Source organism: Apteryx mantelli, chromosome 18 (genome assembly GCF_036417845.1).
Source record: "Apteryx mantelli isolate bAptMan1 chromosome 18, bAptMan1.hap1, whole genome shotgun sequence".
In the NCBI taxonomy this organism is placed as follows: Eukaryota; Metazoa; Chordata; class Aves; order Apterygiformes; family Apterygidae; genus Apteryx; species Apteryx mantelli.
Genome location: NC_089995.1, coordinates 18,740,793 through 18,757,357, shown reverse-complemented (window position 1 = coordinate 18,757,357; position 16,565 = coordinate 18,740,793). Strand labels below are relative to the sequence as shown.

The 16,565-nt window shown below is 74.0% G+C and overlaps 2 protein-coding genes across 2 annotated transcripts; both read right to left on the bottom strand.

The window, feature by feature from the left end:
* Positions 1 to 1,201: 1,201 nt before the first annotated feature.
* On the bottom strand, positions 1,202 to 5,014 carry LOC106497384 (bactericidal permeability-increasing protein-like). The gene is made up of 15 exons (XM_067307974.1): positions 4,912 to 5,014; positions 4,686 to 4,800; positions 4,475 to 4,603; positions 4,239 to 4,394; positions 4,052 to 4,115; positions 3,896 to 3,956; positions 3,664 to 3,755; positions 3,382 to 3,558; positions 3,186 to 3,245; positions 2,412 to 2,579; positions 2,128 to 2,195; positions 1,908 to 1,950; positions 1,629 to 1,692; positions 1,479 to 1,555; positions 1,202 to 1,360 (listed from the first exon to the last, which is right to left on the bottom strand). Exons 1-15 carry the CDS (start codon positions 5,012 to 5,014, stop codon positions 1,319 to 1,321), a joined length of 1,419 nt encoding a protein of 472 aa, XP_067164075.1. The 3' UTR covers positions 1,202 to 1,318.
* Positions 5,015 to 9,412: 4,398 nt separating this feature from the next.
* On the bottom strand, positions 9,413 to 10,245 carry ID1 (inhibitor of DNA binding 1). Its single transcript, XM_067307711.1, has 2 exons — positions 9,830 to 10,245; positions 9,413 to 9,495 (listed from the first exon to the last, which is right to left on the bottom strand). Exons 1-2 carry the CDS (start codon positions 10,172 to 10,174, stop codon positions 9,454 to 9,456), a joined length of 387 nt encoding a protein of 128 aa, XP_067163812.1. The 5' UTR covers positions 10,175 to 10,245; the 3' UTR covers positions 9,413 to 9,453.
* Between the last annotated feature and the right edge of the window lie 6,320 nt (positions 10,246 to 16,565).

The following is a 16,565-nucleotide window of genomic DNA, read 5'->3' as shown; positions in this document are numbered from 1 at the left end:
ACTGCTTCGGTTTGCAGGTGGAGGTGAGTCCACTAATAAACTCTGTCATTGGAGCTGCCGGTGGTGCTGTGGTTCTTGGGGAGCGCGTGGTCGCGGGGGGGGGGGGGGCTGGAGCCCGGCGGGGGGCTTGGGGCGTTTCTGCCCTTCGGGGTTGAACAGGAGCTGCTGACGGTGGAGCGGCTCTTCCCTGCCCTGGGGAATGGATGGGCACCTTGGGGGGGGGGGGGTTAACCCTGAGAACAGGCTTCCAGGAGCCGGAGATGGTGCGGGGCTGGCGCTGGGCAGGGGTCGGGGCCCAGCGGCTCCTGCTCACCTGGTGTCAGGTTCACGTGCACGTCCAGCACCCTCGTGGCCCGCGCCACTTCCTTGCCTCCAACCCGCGTGCACGGTGTCGGGGGGAGCCGGGAATGGTGGGGGGGCACCAGGCCGTGGTTGCCTGCAGCCCAGCCCTGCGATGTGGGAGGGCGGGGGGGGGGGGGGGGGTGGTCTTGGGCATTTTAATTTTGCAGGGCGATGCGTGTGCCGGGCAGCGGCCGCTCGGGCATCCCGGCCCCCGTGCCGGCTGGCACCCAGCCCCTGCCCTGCACCGTGCCCAGGCTGCTCCCTTCGGTTCGGCACGCCCGTCCTCCCCGGGGCCGCAGCGGGCAGCCGCAGCGAGGTCCGCCGGCTCGCAGGCAGCACCGCGGGGCCCCGGACGCCCCGGTGCGGGGCCAGGCTCTTGGGGACGTGCCAAGCCCAGGTGGGCGCTGGGCTGCTGCCCCATGCACCGGGCACCAGCTCTGCTTCCGCACAGCCCCTTCGCCTCCGGGGCGCTGGGTCGGGCCCGGGGTGAGCAGGGCGGCATGGGGCCGGCGGCGGCCCCGGCGGTGGGGAGGCCACGGACACGAGCACCCTCGCGTGGGCGACGGGGGAAGCAGCCGTGCAGCTGCTGCTGCTGCAGCCGCCCCGGGGCGACAGGTCCCCGCAGCATCGGGCCCTGCGCAGCCGCTGGGACCGGGACCCCCCCCAGCCCCGAACGGGACCCGGGAACAGGCACAGGCCCCAGCCCGGACCGCAGGGCCAGGGGACGTCTCTGCTCGGGCAGCGAGGACACGGACAGCACACCGGGCTGAGCAATGCATCATTTTAATCACTGCCGCGGTGCCCACGGGGAGCTGAGGGGCTGCCCGGGCCCACGGCCAGGCGGCTGCACCAGCCCCGGGGCCGGCAAAGCCGCCGGCTCCTCCCTGGCCGTGGGGAGACGGGGACGGCGGGATGGCTCGGGGTCGCCTCGGCAGGGCCGGCAGCCCGGCTCAGCGGTCCCACGCGCAGCGCCGTCTCAGGGCTCGTACTGCAGGTCCGTGGTGACGAGCGCGAAGCCCTAGGCGGAGAGCGGGGTGAGCGGGACATGGGACACGGGGTGCAGGACATGGGGTGCAGGATATGGGATACATGCTGTGGGATGCAGGACATGGGACACCGTGGGACGCGGTACCCACCTCCTGCAGTGTGACGTGGGGGTCGAGCAGGCGGAGGCGGCGCACAGCAGGCAGCGGGAAGCCAGCCCGGAGCTTCCCTGCAGGGGAAGCGGAGATGTCAGCAGGGCAGCCGGGGCGGCAGCGGGGCAGCGGGGAGGGGGCAGCACTCACGGTTCGCCAGGGGCACCCCGAACACCCGCAGCCCGAAGTTCAGCAGGTTCTCCAGGCTCTTCACCTGCGGGACACGACGAGCCCCGTGAGCCCGGGCACGTGCGGGCGCCGGCACGGGGGCAGCCAGACCCCTGCCACGGCCGTCGGACACGTCTGAGCGTGCACACACACCCCCAGCGTGCAGTGCCGCGCCAGGCCAGCGCAAAGCCTGCAGCACACCGGTGGTCGGAGCCGGGATGCCCCGGCACAAGCCCCCCAGCCCCAGCACGGCCTGCTCACCTCCAGCGGCCCCACGTGCGACTCCACCTGCGCCACGCTGAGGCTGGAGGGAGAGAGCAGGGTCAGAGCCAGGCGCGGGGCATGGAGGGGAGCCGGGGTGGGAAGCGGTCGGAGCAGGTGAGAGGGGCCCCGGGGAGGGGAAATGCCAGAGGTGGAGAAGGGGGAGCTTCCCTGGGGGCTCCCGGGGATGCAGCACCCCGGCCCCAGGCGGGGGACTCACCCCACCAGGCTCATGGAGCCCCCGATCCTGCTCGCGGTGAGGATCGGCTTCCCCGTCACGTTGGCATCCTGCAAGAAGGGATGTTGGAAAGATGGGGCAGTGCCTGCAGCCCAGCATCGCCCAGCATCGCCCAGCCTGGCCCAGCATCACCCAGCAGTGCCCAGCATCGCCCCCAGCATCGCCCCTGTACCACCCAGCATCGCCCCACGAGGAGCACAGGGCAGGTGGCCCCCTTTGGGGCCTGGCCCCGGATCCCCTTGCCCCCGGCAGCACTGGACACTCACAATATCCAGCAGAAAAGCGGGGACGCGGGTGGCGTTGGGCAGGACCACGAAGGCCTCCGCGGAGCCGAAGAGGGCCAGGCGCAGGCCGTCGGGGTGGCAGGAGAGCAGGGGCTGCCGGCGGGCCGAGAGGCGCAGCTCCATGGGCTGGTCCGGGTAGAGCTCCTGCAGCTGCCGAGGGCCAAGGCTGGGCTGGGATGGAGCCGCGTCGGCTCCGCAGGGACCAGCCGGGCTCCAGGGCAGCCCCCCACCCCAGCCCCACCACCAGCGCATCCCTTCACCGTCTCACCCAAGCCTGGATGTGGGAGGCTGGGGATGCATCCTGACCGGCCCACATCCCACCCTACCTGCATCACATCCCCCCCTGCATCCCAACCAGTCCATATCCCATCCTGCCCCCATTGCATCCCCCCCCCCCCGCATCCCAATCAGCCCGCACCACATCCCGCCTGCATCGCATCCCCCCCTGCATCCCAACCGGCCTGCACCACATCCCGCCCACCATCGCATCCCCCCGCATCCCAACCGGCCTGCACCACATCCTGCCTGCATCGCATCCCCCCCCCTGCATCGCATCCCACCTGCATCCCAACCAGCCCGTGTCCCATCCTGCCTGCATCCCATCCTGCCCACATCCCATCCTGACTGCATCCCATCCCCCCCTGCATTGCATCCCCCCTGCGTCCCCAACTGGCCCATGTCCTGTCCCACCTGCGTCCCATCCTGCCCACGTCCCATCCTGCTCGGTGCTGGGGGCGGCTCCCTGCCCCTGCTCACCTGCGGGGAGAAGAGTCCCAGGCTCTTGGTCCTCAGCTGGAGCGGGAAGCGCCGCGGGAGCTGCAAGGCAGGCGGAGAGGAGGGGGCTGCTGGGGCGGCGAAGCCGGGCCGGTGCGGGGCAGCGCGGCCGGGAGCCCCGCGTGGGGCAGCTCAGCGCCACGGGTCACACCGGGACCCCCCGGCCCCGGGGCCGTACCATGTCGCCGGTGACGGTCCAGTGCAGCGCGCCGGCCGTGAAGTACACGAAGGCGGCGGAGTTGGCGACGAACTCGGTGACGCCGAGGAGCAGCATGGGCTCGCGCGCCGCGGGCAGCAGCACCGGCGCCGCCGAGAAGGGGCTCTGCCGGTGCCAGCCCACCCCGAAGAACTCGCCCTGCGCAGGGACGCGGGCGGGTGGGCGGCCGGACGCGGTGCTCGGGCCAGCCCAGCCCTGCCGCCGGTGCGCTCCGGCGCGGGGCGCCCGCGGGGACGGCGCTACCTTGATGCTGACGTCGCCGTGCTCCGCCGTGATCTCCGGCCGCTGCAGCAGCGAGTAGTCGATGGCGGCGAAGGGGTCGAGCTGGGCGGACACTGCGGGGCCGCGGGGCCAGCGTGAGCCGTGCCGCCAGCACCGGGGCCGCCCCACGGCAGGATGTGGCCCCCAGCCCGGTCCTGCTCCCCACGGCCCCAGGCGGGCACATCGGAGCCCCCCGGCTCCCAGCGCTCCCCACCTTGCACGTTTTCCAGGACGTCCTCAAGCCTGCGGATGCCACGATGGAGCTCGGGGCAGAGCTGGAAGCGGAGAGCAGGCGTCAGCGAGCCCCGCGCTGGGGACACGGGCCCCTGGGGGGGGGGGGACACCGGTGGCACCAGGGCCGAGCACTCACGTGCTTGTTGAGCTCCAGGCGCAGGGGTCCTTGCAGCACCGGCGCCAGGAGGTTGTAGAGCCAGCTGCGGGGACAGCGCGGCGCCCTCAGCCCCGGGCAGCCCACGGCCACCCCCGGGGAGCACCGCGGGCCCCCGCGCACCCGGAGCCCAGGGGCAGCGCGGGAGCAGCGGGGGCCGCGCCGTTACCTCTGCCCGCGGCGAAACTCCAGCTGCAGGCGGCCGATGTCGGAGTCGCAGCCGGCGCTCCAGACGGCGGGGCGGCCGCCGGCGCCCACGCTCACCCCCAGCACCGCCGAGACGGCGACGTCGCCCGCGCGGACCTCCACGGTGCCGCCGTCCCGGCTGCGGGGCAGAGCACGTGAGCCCCGGGCGCCGCGCGGAGCCGGCCCGGCGCGGAGGGGACCCGCGGCGCGGGGACTCACATCGCCCAGAGCTCGGCCGCCCAGTCGGCGCTGAGCCGGATTCGGGCATCCCGGACCGTGAGCCTCACTCCCACGTCCTCGGAGAAGTCCATGGCGGAGTCGTCTATCTGCAGCTCGTGGACGCGCACCCTGCGGGCACCGGGAGCCTGAGCCTGCCGCCGGCTCGGGCGCGCGGGGGCACCGGGGCCGGGGCGGGCGTGCGGGCTCCTACCGGGGCACGGCGAAGGCGAGCTCCCCCAGCAGCGGCAGGCGGTACGAGCCCGTCAGGTTGAGCACGTGCTCCTTCTGCAGCAGCGACCGCAGCGTTTCCAGCCCGAACCGCCGGCCTGGAGCACAGCGCCCGGCGTCAGGGCACGGCCGGGGCCGCGGGGCGCCCGCGGGAGCCGCCTGGGCGCGGGGCAGGGGGATGCGCGGCCGGGAAGGGGCGCGAGACCCACCGTAGTCCAGGGCCCTCTGGGTCACCCTGCCCTTGAGGCCAGGGTTGGACGTGGCCACCGTCAGGCCGGCAGCCAGCAGGAGCAGCAGGGACAGACGGGCCATCGCGGCGGCGCTGCGGGACCTGGGGGCTGGTGCGGGGGGGGGGTCTGAGGACCGGGACGCCCTCGCACCCTCCCGCGCCACCCCGGCCGCCCGCCCTGCCGCGACTTATATCAGGGCTGGGGAGCGGCGGGTGACATTGGGGGGGACGGCGGGGACAGTCCCGCCGCCGTCCCGGCGGGCGCCCTCCGCCGCCGCTTCCCGCACGTGCCGGGGCCGCGGCGAAAGCCCGCCCTTGCCCAACGCGTGACTCAGAGGGGAAGCCGGGTCCCGCGTCGTTCCCGTCTGCGAGCGGCCCGGCCCTGGGAGCGGAGCGGCCGCGGGGGTCCCACGCGGTGCAGCCGGGGCCGGCGGCCTCCGCGACACCCGGCCGCTGCTCTCCGGGATTCGCTCTTCTGGTTTCGTGCCCCGGGGGGGTGGCGGGGAGCGGGCGGCCGGCACGTGCGCGGGCCCGGCTGGCGCAGGTGCTCCCGCCGCACCCGGCCCCGGGGGCCATGGCCGAGCCCCGGCGTGTCCCGGCACCGCTCCGGCCGCCCCGTGCCGTGGCCGTGGCCCAGGCAGTGCCGCCCCACGGGATCCTGTGCCTGGTGCCCAGCCGCGGGGCTCAGCCGCTCGCATCCAGCCCCTCGGGAATGACCCCGGTGGATCCCGCGCGGGACCATCCGCACCTCCCCTGGGGGGGCCGCGGGAGCACAGCCGGGAGCCTGCGCGGCCACAGGACCCCAGGGAGGCTGGATCGGTCGGAGCGAGAGCAAAACTGTGCAACGCCCTCGCAAAGCCCCGGCTGCCGGGGCGGCAGGGCTGGGCCCCGGCTCGCACCTCCTTCCCCCCCCAAAACAGGGGCATCAGCCGCCCGCATGGGGCGAGCCCCGGGCAGGGATGCAGAGCACAGGGTGCGGCGGGATGGCCGGGAAGAGGGAGCCACGGGGAGCCTGACCGCGGGAACCAGGTGCCCGGTGCGGGGACAGCCCGGCCCCGACGTGGCACAGGCTGCCGACGTGGCGCAAGCCTCCCTCATGGCAGCGCGGGCAGCTGCATCCGACATTGGGCATCCCGAACTTGGCCCGAACCAGGACCCCTCCAGTGGCCCCAGGACCCCGCCGCCGGGGCCAGGTCCCGTCCCAGTGCCCCGGGGAGCGGACAGGGCCCACATCTGTCCTCACCGGAGAAATCACAGCCCCAGGGAAAGCAGTACACGGAGCCCTCGAAAGCAGCACTCAGCATCCCCGGCACTGCCAGCCACAGCCATGGTGACACCCACAGCGCCTGGCAGCGTCCCCAAGGCCAGCCCCATACCCCAGCCCAGCCCCACGGAGTCCGAGCTGTCCCCAGCACCCCGGCCCGCACCCCGCTCCACTCCGGCCACCCCTGGGTGCCCCAGCCCTCCGCCGAGCCTCACCGTGCCAGGCGAGCCTGGCGCCCCGGGCCGGGGGCCGCGCGGGTCCCATCGTGGTGCCCACCTCAGCCATGTCCCCCGGGGCCACCGGTGGCAGCGGGCAGCAGGGACCTGCTCCGACGGCGACGTCCATCCCGGTGGTGGACAGGCTGGTCGGACCAGAATGTCACCCAGCTCCCGTGTCCCTAATCCCTTCCGGGATGAGTCAAGTCCCTGTCGCAGCAGCAGCAGCACCAAGGAGCTGTCGGACAGCGGATGCCCGTCGGGGCTGGGCGCTCCCTGGGGCTCACTGGCAGATCCCTGCGCGGCCGCATCCGGCATCCTGGCACGTGCCAGCAGGGCTGGAGCAGAGACGTGGGGCGGCGAACACGTGCCGCCACGCGCAGAGGCTTCCTCCAGCATCTTCATCTGCCTCCTTCCACCTCGGCCGGCTGCGGAGGAGCTGCGGGAGCAGGGAGGGAATGAAGCCACCTGCGAGCAAGGCAGGGACGTGGCCTCTGCCACGGCACGGAGAAGGGCCCCAGTGTCCCGAGCATGGCCCCAGCACCCCGGGGCCTGGCCCAGCACCCCGGCGAGGCTGCCGGTGCCCAGAGCCGCCGTGCTGGTGCAGCCCTGGCTGGGGGCAGAGGGGCTGGAGGGGCCCGGGCTGGCTCAGCCCCTGCACGGCCCCATCAAACGGGGGGTCCCTGCAGCAGCCCCAGCAGAGCCCCCGCAGTACTCTGGTGCCCCAGGAGCCCATCCTGCCCTGGGAGCCCATCCCGCCCCCCCCAGGATCCCATCCCACCGCCAGGAATCCCATCCCACCGCCGCGCAGTGCGAGCGGGCGCCGGGAGAGGGACCCCGCGGGCCGGGAACAGGCACCGGGGGCCGCGCTGCTGCCGCCCGGCCCGGCCGGGCCCGGGGACAACCGGGGCCCAACGGGGGCAGGGGCTACCGGCAGCCCTGGGGGGGGATGGCAGGGTCCTGGGGGGATGGAGAGTCCTGGGGGGGGGGAATGGTGGGGCCCCAGGGGGTGGAAGGCTGCATCCCCCCCCCCAGCCAGCAGCTGAGCAGGGCCCCAGATTAGCCGTGCCCCCTGCTCTGTCCCCTCCCGGACCTGGACTAACACAGGCCCTGGGGAGGGAAGGGGACATCCGGCCCCGTTTGTCCCCCCCCCCAGCAGTGGCGCCACCAACTCGCTAAGGGAGCCGGGGGCAGCCAGGAGCACGGCACATTTTGGTGCTACTAGTTCAGATGCTTTTTACTTTGATCGAGAGGAGCTGAGACCGGGGGCCTTGCCAGCCCCCCCCTGCCCACAGGAAGGGCTCCAGCCCAGGGCAGGTTGGGGACGGGGCGGCTGGGCAGGGACAGGAGCACAAGGAGGGTCCCCCAGGACAGCAAAGTGTCTCCCACCCGGCACAGGGTCTGCCGCAGAGAGTGGGACCCACGGCCTCCACAGCTCCCCTGCCACTGTGTCCCCGCCAGGGCAGGGAGGGCCAGGCTGGATGTCCCTGTTCCCCGAGTCACCTGGCATCCAGCTGCCCCATCCGCAAGCAGATGGTGGGGATCCACCATGCCAGGGGACTGACACACATACAGACACTTGTGAATACGTACGCACACACACACACTTGCACCCACGCATGCGAACCCTTGTGAGCATGCAAACACACACGCACAGGTGCAAACACGCACACCTGCAGCAAGGCTGTGTCACCCCTTCCATGCCTGCAGGGACAAGCTCAGGGCCACCCGTACCAGGCCCGGCTGGGGCATCTCCCTGCCACAGCATGGAGGCAGCCTGGCTTTCTGGGCAGAAATGGGGTACAGGGAAAAGGGGGATGCACCCACCTACGGCACTTGACCAAGGCCTGGATGTGGCCCTGGGCTCCCACCACGGCCCTCACTGCCAGAGTAGCCTCCCGCCCAGGGGCTGGCACAGCAGGAACCCCCAGTCACCCCTCCGGACCCCGATGGAGGGCTGTTCCCATCTACTCCGGGGGAGGCAGCTCGGTCCCACGACACAAGTCACAGGGCAGCACCGTCACCCAGGCGCCCCGCAGCTGCCGTGGGGTTGCACAACCCGCTGCTGATGCAAGTTCCTGCTCCTGCGTAGCCCGTCCAGCTGCAGCTCCCATCCTCAGGGCTGCAAAAGGGCAAGTGGAAACCGCAGGGGCAGCACCAATGTTCCCAAGGCGAGCGGCACGCCAGCCCTCGCGTGAACTCTCACCGGGAAGCGCGCAGGGGGCCAACCGGCACAGCAGCCCCCGCTGCAGCCCCGAGCCTCCAGGCTCCCGGCCGATGCAGTGACTCACGCGTGACTCCGCGCCAGTCCCTGAAGCGCCGCGCTGGCCCGGCTGGGAAGTTGTGCAAGGCCAGGTCTGCGCTGCCAGGCACATGCTGCGGGGCAGCGCCGGCCCACGGGGACCCAGCCCGGGCTAGGGCCTGGCTGCACAGGGATGCCCAGGGTGCGGAGCCAGCCCCAGAGCTCCCCCGGTGTGTGTGTGGGGGGGGGGGGGGAAGCCCCACACCTGACCCCATCCCACCACACCGCATAGGGCTGCCCATGGGGCCAAGAGGAGAAACCCCAGAGCCCCCCACTCTCCCCACTCCCCGGGGGGGGGGGGGGGGCAGACACAGGGGGACCTGGGGGGCACAGGCTGGTATCCAGGTGGGGGCCACCACCAGGGCCAGGCCCCTTCCCGGACACCCCCCCTTGCCCCAGGGCTCCTGCACCCCACGGCGCGTCCAGCGCAGCCCACGCTGCCGGCGACGGGCTCCCGCGGGGTTTGTGCTCCGAGCGCAGGCGGCTGGAAAGGAGAAGCGTGCGTCGTAACCAGGGCTTGTTTAATAACAAAACTCCAACTATTGTAGAACAATATTCTCCAGCATCATTGTAATATACAATACAGGGAATGCTCTCAGCAATCTGAGAAGGATACGTGCCGCGGGGCCGTCGCGGGCGGGGGCCGCCCCGGCTGCCCCACCATGGGGCGGGGGCTGCTGCCCCCTCCGTGCCGGGCCCGGCCGCGGCGCCGGGCGAGTCCTCGCAGGTCCGGAGCGGGTCTCAGCGGCACAGGATCCGGTCCGCAGCGGGCATGCACGGAGCCTGCGGGAAGGGCGACAGGGGGCCGGTCAGTGCGGGCTTGGGGAGCCCCAGGGGAGATGGGGATGGAAAGGGGGAGCACGGGGGGGGGGGCAAGGGAGGGCGGACCCGGCTGGGGGCTGCTGAGCTGGGGTAGGTGGAAGGGGGCACCCACAGCAAGGGGACTGCACCGGTGCAACCCGGCGGGGAGGACGGGGGCGGCGCTGGGGCGCCCGGCTGGTTCACCTGGAGCGAGAGGAGCGTGAAGGCGACCGGACCGGGGCAGTCCGAGTACCCGGGGGAGCGGGAAGGGGACCGGACCCGGGGCAAGGAGGGACCGGACCGGGGCCGCACTCACCTCGGGGGGGTCCCCACCGGGGGCGGCGGCGCAGGGGGGCCCCCGCTGCAGCGCCAGCTGCAGGTCCCAGATGTAGTCGATAACGTGCTGCAGGATCTCCACCTTGGAGACGCGCCGGTGCCGCGGCAGCGTGGGCACCAGCGCCCGCAGCCGCGAGTAGCAGCCCTTCATGTCGTAGAGCAGCGCGGCGGCGGCGGCCGCTTGCTCCACCGCCCCCGGGGCCGCGGCCGCCGCCGCCACCCCCGGGCCCGGCCCGCACCGCGCGGCCTCCCCGGGCCGCACCGCCTTCAGCGCGCCGCCGGCGCCCGCGGGCAGCGGCGAGGGGGCGGCGCTGGCGACCTTCATGGAGCGACAGACAGTGACCGGCGGCGACGGGACCCTGCGGGCGGCGGAGCAGAACGCTGCGCTCTCGCCGCGCCGCGCCGCGCCAGTTATAGAGCGCCGCGGCCGGGGGCGGGGCCGTGGGGCCGCGGCGCAGCCAATGGCGACGCCTCGGGGGCGGGGCCTGCCCCGCCCGCCCCATTCATGCGCCTCGAAGGGGACGGTGTTAAAGAGGCAGTGTCCCTCCCCCGGGGAGGAGCGGGCCGCGGCGGGGGGGGGCTCGGGCCGCGGCTCGGGGGGGGGGGGGGACCGGGGTCACGGAGCACCGGGGCGCACCGCCTGCGCGGACACCTTCCCCGCCACGGGCCGTGACCTGCACGGAGCCGGCCCCGGGCCCCGGGCCCTCGTTAACTCTGCGCTCCCGGAGCTCGGCCCCGGCAGCGGAGCCGCCGCGGGCAAAGGCGCCTCCAAACGCCCGGCTGTGAGCGCCCGGGGGCCGCCGAGACCCCACTCCGGCCGCCGCCGGGGCCCAGCAACCCCCTGAGCTCCCCTCCAGCTCCTGGACCCCTCCAGCCCCCCTGGACCCCCTGGACCCCCCGGGTCTGGCATCCCCCGGTCCGCAGCCCAGCTCGCCCCCTCCAGTCCCCCAGGCCCACTGCAGCCCCCGGCCCCTTGCACCCCCCCCAGCTCCCTGCACCCACGGCCCCCTGCATCCTCCAGGTCCATGCACTCCCGGATCCCTGCAGCCCATGGCTCTCCCCAACACCCGGACCTCTGCACCCACGGGTCCTGCACCCCTGACCTGCTGCATCCCCCAGATCCCCATATCCCGTGGCCCCCTGCAGCCCCAGTCCCCTGCACCCCCAGCCCCTGCACCCACAGGTCCTGCACCCTCGACACCCTGCACCCCGACATGCTGCATCCCCTAGGTCCCTGTATCCCTGCCTCCTGCACCCCCAGGTGGCTGCACCCCATGGCTCTCCCCAGCCCCGGCATCCCCTGCACCCCCGACCTCCTGCACCCTACGGCCCCTGCACCCCCCAGGCCCCCACACTCCTGCACCCCCAGGTCCCTGCACCCCATGGCTCTCCCCAGCCTCAGGGTCCCCTGCAAGCCCAATCCCCTGCACCCTACGGCCCGTGCACCCCCATGGCCCTGCCCGCCCCCAGCCCCCCGCAACCCCCCCCGGGCCCCCTGCATCCCTCCCAGCCCCCTGCATCCCCCCCGGGCCCGCAGCCCAGCTCGCCCCTTGCGGCCCCCCCGCCTCCCCGGCGCCTCAGACCGTTAGACGCCAGGGCCGTGACGTCACCCATTCATAAAACCCCGCGCGCTGTCAGCGCGGCGCCTCGCGGGCGGTGCCCATGGCGACGGGGGCGGGGCGCGGCGCGGCGGGGGGGGGAGCGGGGGGGGGGCGCCCCGGAGCGCTGCCGGCCCCGGCGGGCGCCTTCCCGGCCCCTGGTTCAGGCGCAGGCGGCCCGGGGCTCGCTGCCCGCGGGGCCGTGCAGGGGCCCGGGCGCCCGACGGGGTGCCAGCGGGCCCGGGCTGCCGGGCAGACGCCCCCGCTGCCCCGGCCCAAGTTTGTGCAGCGGCTGCAAAAAGCCAGGGAGGGAAACCTGCTGCCCCCCCTGCACGGCGGTGCCCTGCCCGTGGTCATGCCATGCCCATGCCCATGGCCATGCCGTGCTCGGTGCAGGCTGCAGGCGCAGGGCAGCGCTGCCCTCCCGGCTCCCGGTGCCTCCTTGCCCCAGCGCGCAAGAGCCGCCCTGGCGGCCCTGGGTCCCCGCCAGCGCCGGGGCGCAGCTCTGCCACCATGGGACACCGGGCGAGCGAGGCGCCAGGGCCAAACACGGGGGGGGGGGGGGGGGCAGCTGATGGTGGCGTGGGGCCGCGAGGGCCGGGCTGAGCCGTGGTGCCCCCGCGTGCCCCAGCAGCTCGCGGGGCAGGCGGTGCAGGGACGGGGACGGCGGGAGGCCGGGCTGGGTGAGGAGGCAGCGGCTGCGCGGCTGCAGCCTTCGTGCAAGGCACAGTGCAAAGACGTAACAGAAAACCAGTCCCTGCCCTAAAGGGCTTCCGATCCAAGCGTTAATTAGCATTAATGATCGTTACCTTATCCTCGCACCTGTAGGGAGGTTCATCCAGCGTCTTGGCTAGACAAGAATGATGGCGCCGCGGCGGGAGGTGACAGTTCCCTGGATCGCAGCCGAGGCCGGCGCCGGGGAGCCGCGACTCGCGGGCTGAGCATCAGGCGGCAGCACCGCGGGGTCCCTGTCCCCCCACCACCCCCATGACCCCCACGGCCCGGCCTCGCGCTGGGGTGCCATGTCCAGCTGTGTCCCAGCAGGCTTCGTGCTCGCTGCAGGGGCTCCCACATGTCACGGGGGCTCACAAGGCTCTCGGCCCCTGGGGGCTGTGCAAATGCCCCGTGCAGGGAGCCCAGGCCGCCTGGCACAGCCTTTTCGGCCTTTTCAGCCTTTTCAGCCTTTTCAAAAGCAGAATCCCCCCCCCCCCCCAGCCCCTCTCCACCCCCAAACGGCATGAAACAGTGCAGCAGCAAACAAAAAATCTCCAGGCAAAGTTGCAGCCCTTTTGCTTACTACCCACACACAGATGTGCACACAGAGGCGTTGCACATGCACGTGCACACAGATGCATCACCCCCCCAAATGTATGCACGCACACGTGCACAGATTCACGCACATACACAAGTGCACAAACCCGTGGATGCATGCACATGCACACACACACACGCAGATGCACACGGATGCAGGCGCATGCACGCATGTCCATGCACACGCGTGTGCCAGGAGCGTGGGAGCGGCTCCCCTCCCCCGTGCCCGCGTGGGGCCGTGGGGCCGTGCCGCGGGGCCAGCTGCGCCGCGGCTTTGTTGGTGGCAGCAGGAAGCAGCGATGGCCTCTGCAGCGAACAAAGCCAGCGCGGGGCCGGGGCGCCCAGACAGCGCAGCTCCAGCCCTGCCCGGCCCGGCCCCTTGGCTCACCCAGGTGACGGGGCCACGCTCGCCACCACCACAGCGGAGGACTGCAGGGGTGGCCCCGCTGGCCCTGGCAGCCTGGTCGCCTCGTGCCCTGCCTGGCCAGGGAGCGTGCTGCGAGGGCGGGTGCCGGCGCAGGGTGCGCAGGGTCCCAGCGCGGGGTGCGTAACCCCTGGGTTGCATAAACCCTGCGGTCTCTGGGTTCTGCCTGTGTCAGCCCGTCTGGGAGGGGGAGCCACATCCCTCCATCCCTCTGCTCCTGCATCCCTCCATCCCTCTGTCCTTCCATCCCACTCTCCCTCCATCCCTTCCTCTCTCCTGCCCTCCATGCCCCCTTCCTTCCATCCCTGCATCCCTGCATCCATCTGTCCCTGCATCCCTCTGTCCCTGCATCCCTTCATCTCTCGCTCCCTGCCTCCCTCGGCCCCCCGTGCCGGCGCCGGCGGTTCCCAGGGTGGGCACGGCGCTGGGGTCGCCCCCTCCATTCAGGGCGCCGCGGAGAGCCTGGTGCCTGCCCGGTTCCCACCGAGGCTATCAAAGGCGCTAATTAGCCCCCATCTGGCGGCGGCGCCGGCGGCCCCCGCGCACGGAGGCGCGCGGGGACATTGTGCGCAGGAATGCCTTTCAGCGCCGCCGCCCGCAGCTGCGCCGCCAACAATGCACCGCCGCCGGCCCCGCTCGCCGCCCTCCGGCCGCCTCAGATCCCCCGCCGGCCGCTCGGCGCGAATTAGCCAGATGTCAAAGCTCGGGGCCCCGGGGCCCAAAGGTCAAGCCCGGCCCCCGGGCTGGCGGCCGCCCCGGCGCGCGGCTCTGGCCGGACCCGCTTGTGGCTGCCGCCGCGCCCGGCCCCGGGGTGGCACCGAGCCCTCGCGGGGCGCCCGGGGCTGCTCCAACCCCGTTCTGCTCCCGGCAGCACCCGGTGCCACGGCCGCACCAGCGCCCAGCTGCATCGCCTGGGCGCTGCGGGAGAGCGGCCGGCGGGCGAGGGCGGCCGGGCCGGGGGGCTCCGGGGTGGCCGCGGCGAAGGGACCTTCCTCTCCATCGTGCCGGGTGCCGGGAAGACCCAAGGGGAGGTGGCGGGGCCGGGGCGGGCGCGCTGGCCGCGGGAACGGCGGCCGGACCCGGCACCTCGCGCCACCCGGGCCGTGTCGGCCAGCAAGACGGATAGCTTCATTTCCATGTCAATTCTGGGAACGGGGCGCGCGGCGCAGTAACACCAGCCCCGGCCATATGGCGCTCGCGCGGGGCTAAGCCGCCGGCCCGGCGCGTCACAGCTGCTTTGCGCGGCGGGGAGGTTGCCCGGCAGCCGCGCGCATCAAAGCCCCGCGGGCTGCGCTCCCCAGCCAGCGGGACCATGCGGGGCCGGGCCCCGGCGTCCGGGCGCTTGCGGGGGCTCGGAGCGGGCAGGGAGCCCCGGCTGCGCCGTGCCGCCCCCGCACCGTGCACCACTGGGCTGGGACACCACGGGCGCCCCGGGACCCCTGCGCCCCGTGTGCCCCTGCCCTTCCCGGGGTCAGGCTCGTCCTGCCGCCCTGGCCGGGCGCAGCGGGATGCTGGGGAAGCGCCGGCAGCGGCACGGGCGCCGCGGGGTCGGCGGGCGAGCGGCGCCGCAGATGTGAGCCGGGGCCGGCAGCTCCCGCCGCGCAGCTGGAGCGGGGCTGCGGCCTGAGAAAGCCCCTGCGCGCTCCCCTCCCTCCTCCCGCCTTCCCGTCCCCTGGCTCCATCCGCTCCAGCCCAGACCAGCTGGAGCCGAGCGGCCCTTCCTGGGATTTATTCCAGCTTCCTGCCCCTCCTCGCCGGCAGACGCGGGCTGGGGCTGCTCGCGGCTGCTTCCTCTCCCCGCTCGCAGCCGCACGCCACGCGGGCCAGCGCCGCCGGCCAGCACCCGGCCCCCGACCGCCCGCGCACCCCGGCCCTGGCCCCGGCCCCCCCTGCCCTGCCACCGCGTGCCGCGGCTCGGCGCCCACCCCGCTGCCGACCCGACATCCCGGGCCCTGGAGCCGGACCCCGCCGGGGGCCGCGGTGGAGGGGGGGATGGGGCGATGGCACAGGCTTGCTTGGCCATCGCGCCGGCTCGCAAGCTGCGCTCATCACCGGCCGCAGCGGCCCCCAAGCCCTGGCCCAGGCGCCCGGGCTCCCGGGTTCCCCCCACCCTGCTACCCCGGTGCTCGGCGTTTCCAGCCCCGGGTGCTCGCTGCGCGCTGCAGCTCAGCCCGTCCCATCCCGTCCCTTCCCATCCTGCCGGGGCCGAGCCGCAGAGCCCGGGGTGCAGGGGGAGCAGCCTGGCCACGGGCTCGGGGCCGCCCGCGTGCAGGGATCAGGCCAAGCGCCGACTGCGGGCGCAGGACGGGGGCTCCGCACCCTGCCCAGGGGACACGATGACGCGGCCGAGAGCTGCGGGTGGCCCCGGCCCTGGGGACCGGGAGGGCTCAGGGCGCCCCGGGGGAGATGCCCAGCGGCGCGGGAAGGGGCTGCAGGGGAAAAGCCTCGGCTCGGCCCCGTGCACGAGGGGAGCGTGCCGGGGAGCAGCCTCGGCCCCCGCCCCGGCCGGGCCCGGCAGAGATTTCCTGCTGGAGCCGGCGCGCTTCCTCGGCCGCCGCAGCCGGAGGGACCCCGCGGCGAGGGGGAAGGCGGCCCAGCAGCCGCCCAGACAGAGCGGAGCCAGGCGCCGCGCGGCCGGCCGGGAGCAGGGCTGTGCCGGGCCCAGGTGCGGCTGCGCAAGCCCAGAGCCGGCGGAGGCGCGCGGCCCTCGGCACCACCCGGGGGGAGCCACCGCCACCGGCTCCTTCCAGGGGCCGCCGCGCTTCCTTCCTCCGGGCCCTGCCCTGGCCCTGCTTATCGCGCCGGGCAGGACCCCGGCGCCCAGGGTGCGGGTGACCCCGCTCTGCCCTCCCTGAGCTTTCCGCTCCCCGCGGCAGGGCCAAGAGCCCTCGGAAAGCTCCTGGCTGGCTGCTGCCCTCTCGCCGCACGCACCGCTGTCATGAGCGGCCCCGAGCTCTGCGGGAGCGCAGGCCGGCCCCGCTGCTGGCCCGGGCAGCGGCAGAGCAGGGAGCAAGGACGCGGGAGTGGGATGCTCGGGGCGAGGAGCGGAGCACGCGCCAGCCCTGCCCCTGTGGGACCCCACTCGGCGCCCAGCGGCTGTGAACGCGCTGCTCCGGGCTCGCGCGCGGCTCCCCGGCAGCCTCGGGGCCCAGCGAGCGGCGACGGAGCATCCTTGCACCAAGACGGGCCGGAGGTGCCCGACAGCAACCCGCCGCAGCACTGGGGACACGCAGGGACGCCCCCGCGTCCCCTTTGCTCCGTGCAGGGCCATCCCTGCCCGGGAGAGAGGCTCGCAGCTCCCTGTCCCCCAGCCGGGCGCCTCCTCGGGCCGAGCGCTGGGCAGAGCCCTGGGCGAGGGGACACGGACGAGGTCCCTCCGGGGA

Bases quoted from the DNA above. Each gene is read 5' to 3' on its own strand.
- LOC106497384 (XM_067307974.1), bottom strand. From the start codon at position 5,014: ATGGCCCGTCTGTCCCTGCTGCTCCTGCTGGCTGCCGGCCTGACGGTG. The intron at 3,246-3,381 runs GTACGGCCCCGG...CCTGCCTTGCAG, and splicing joins GGACCGTCACCGGCGACATG to CTCCCGCGGCGCTTCCCGCT. The intron at 1,361-1,478 runs GTGGGTACCGCG...CTCTCCGCCTAG, and splicing joins CCCACGTCACACTGCAGGAG to GGCTTCGCGCTCGTCACCAC.
- ID1 (XM_067307711.1), bottom strand. From the start codon at position 10,174: ATGAAGGTCGCCAGCGCCGCCCCCTCGCCGCTGCCCGCGGGCGCCGGC. The intron at 9,496-9,829 runs GTGAGTGCGGCC...CCCTTCCCGCAG, and splicing joins CCGGTGGGGACCCCCCCGAG to GCTCCGTGCATGCCCGCTGC.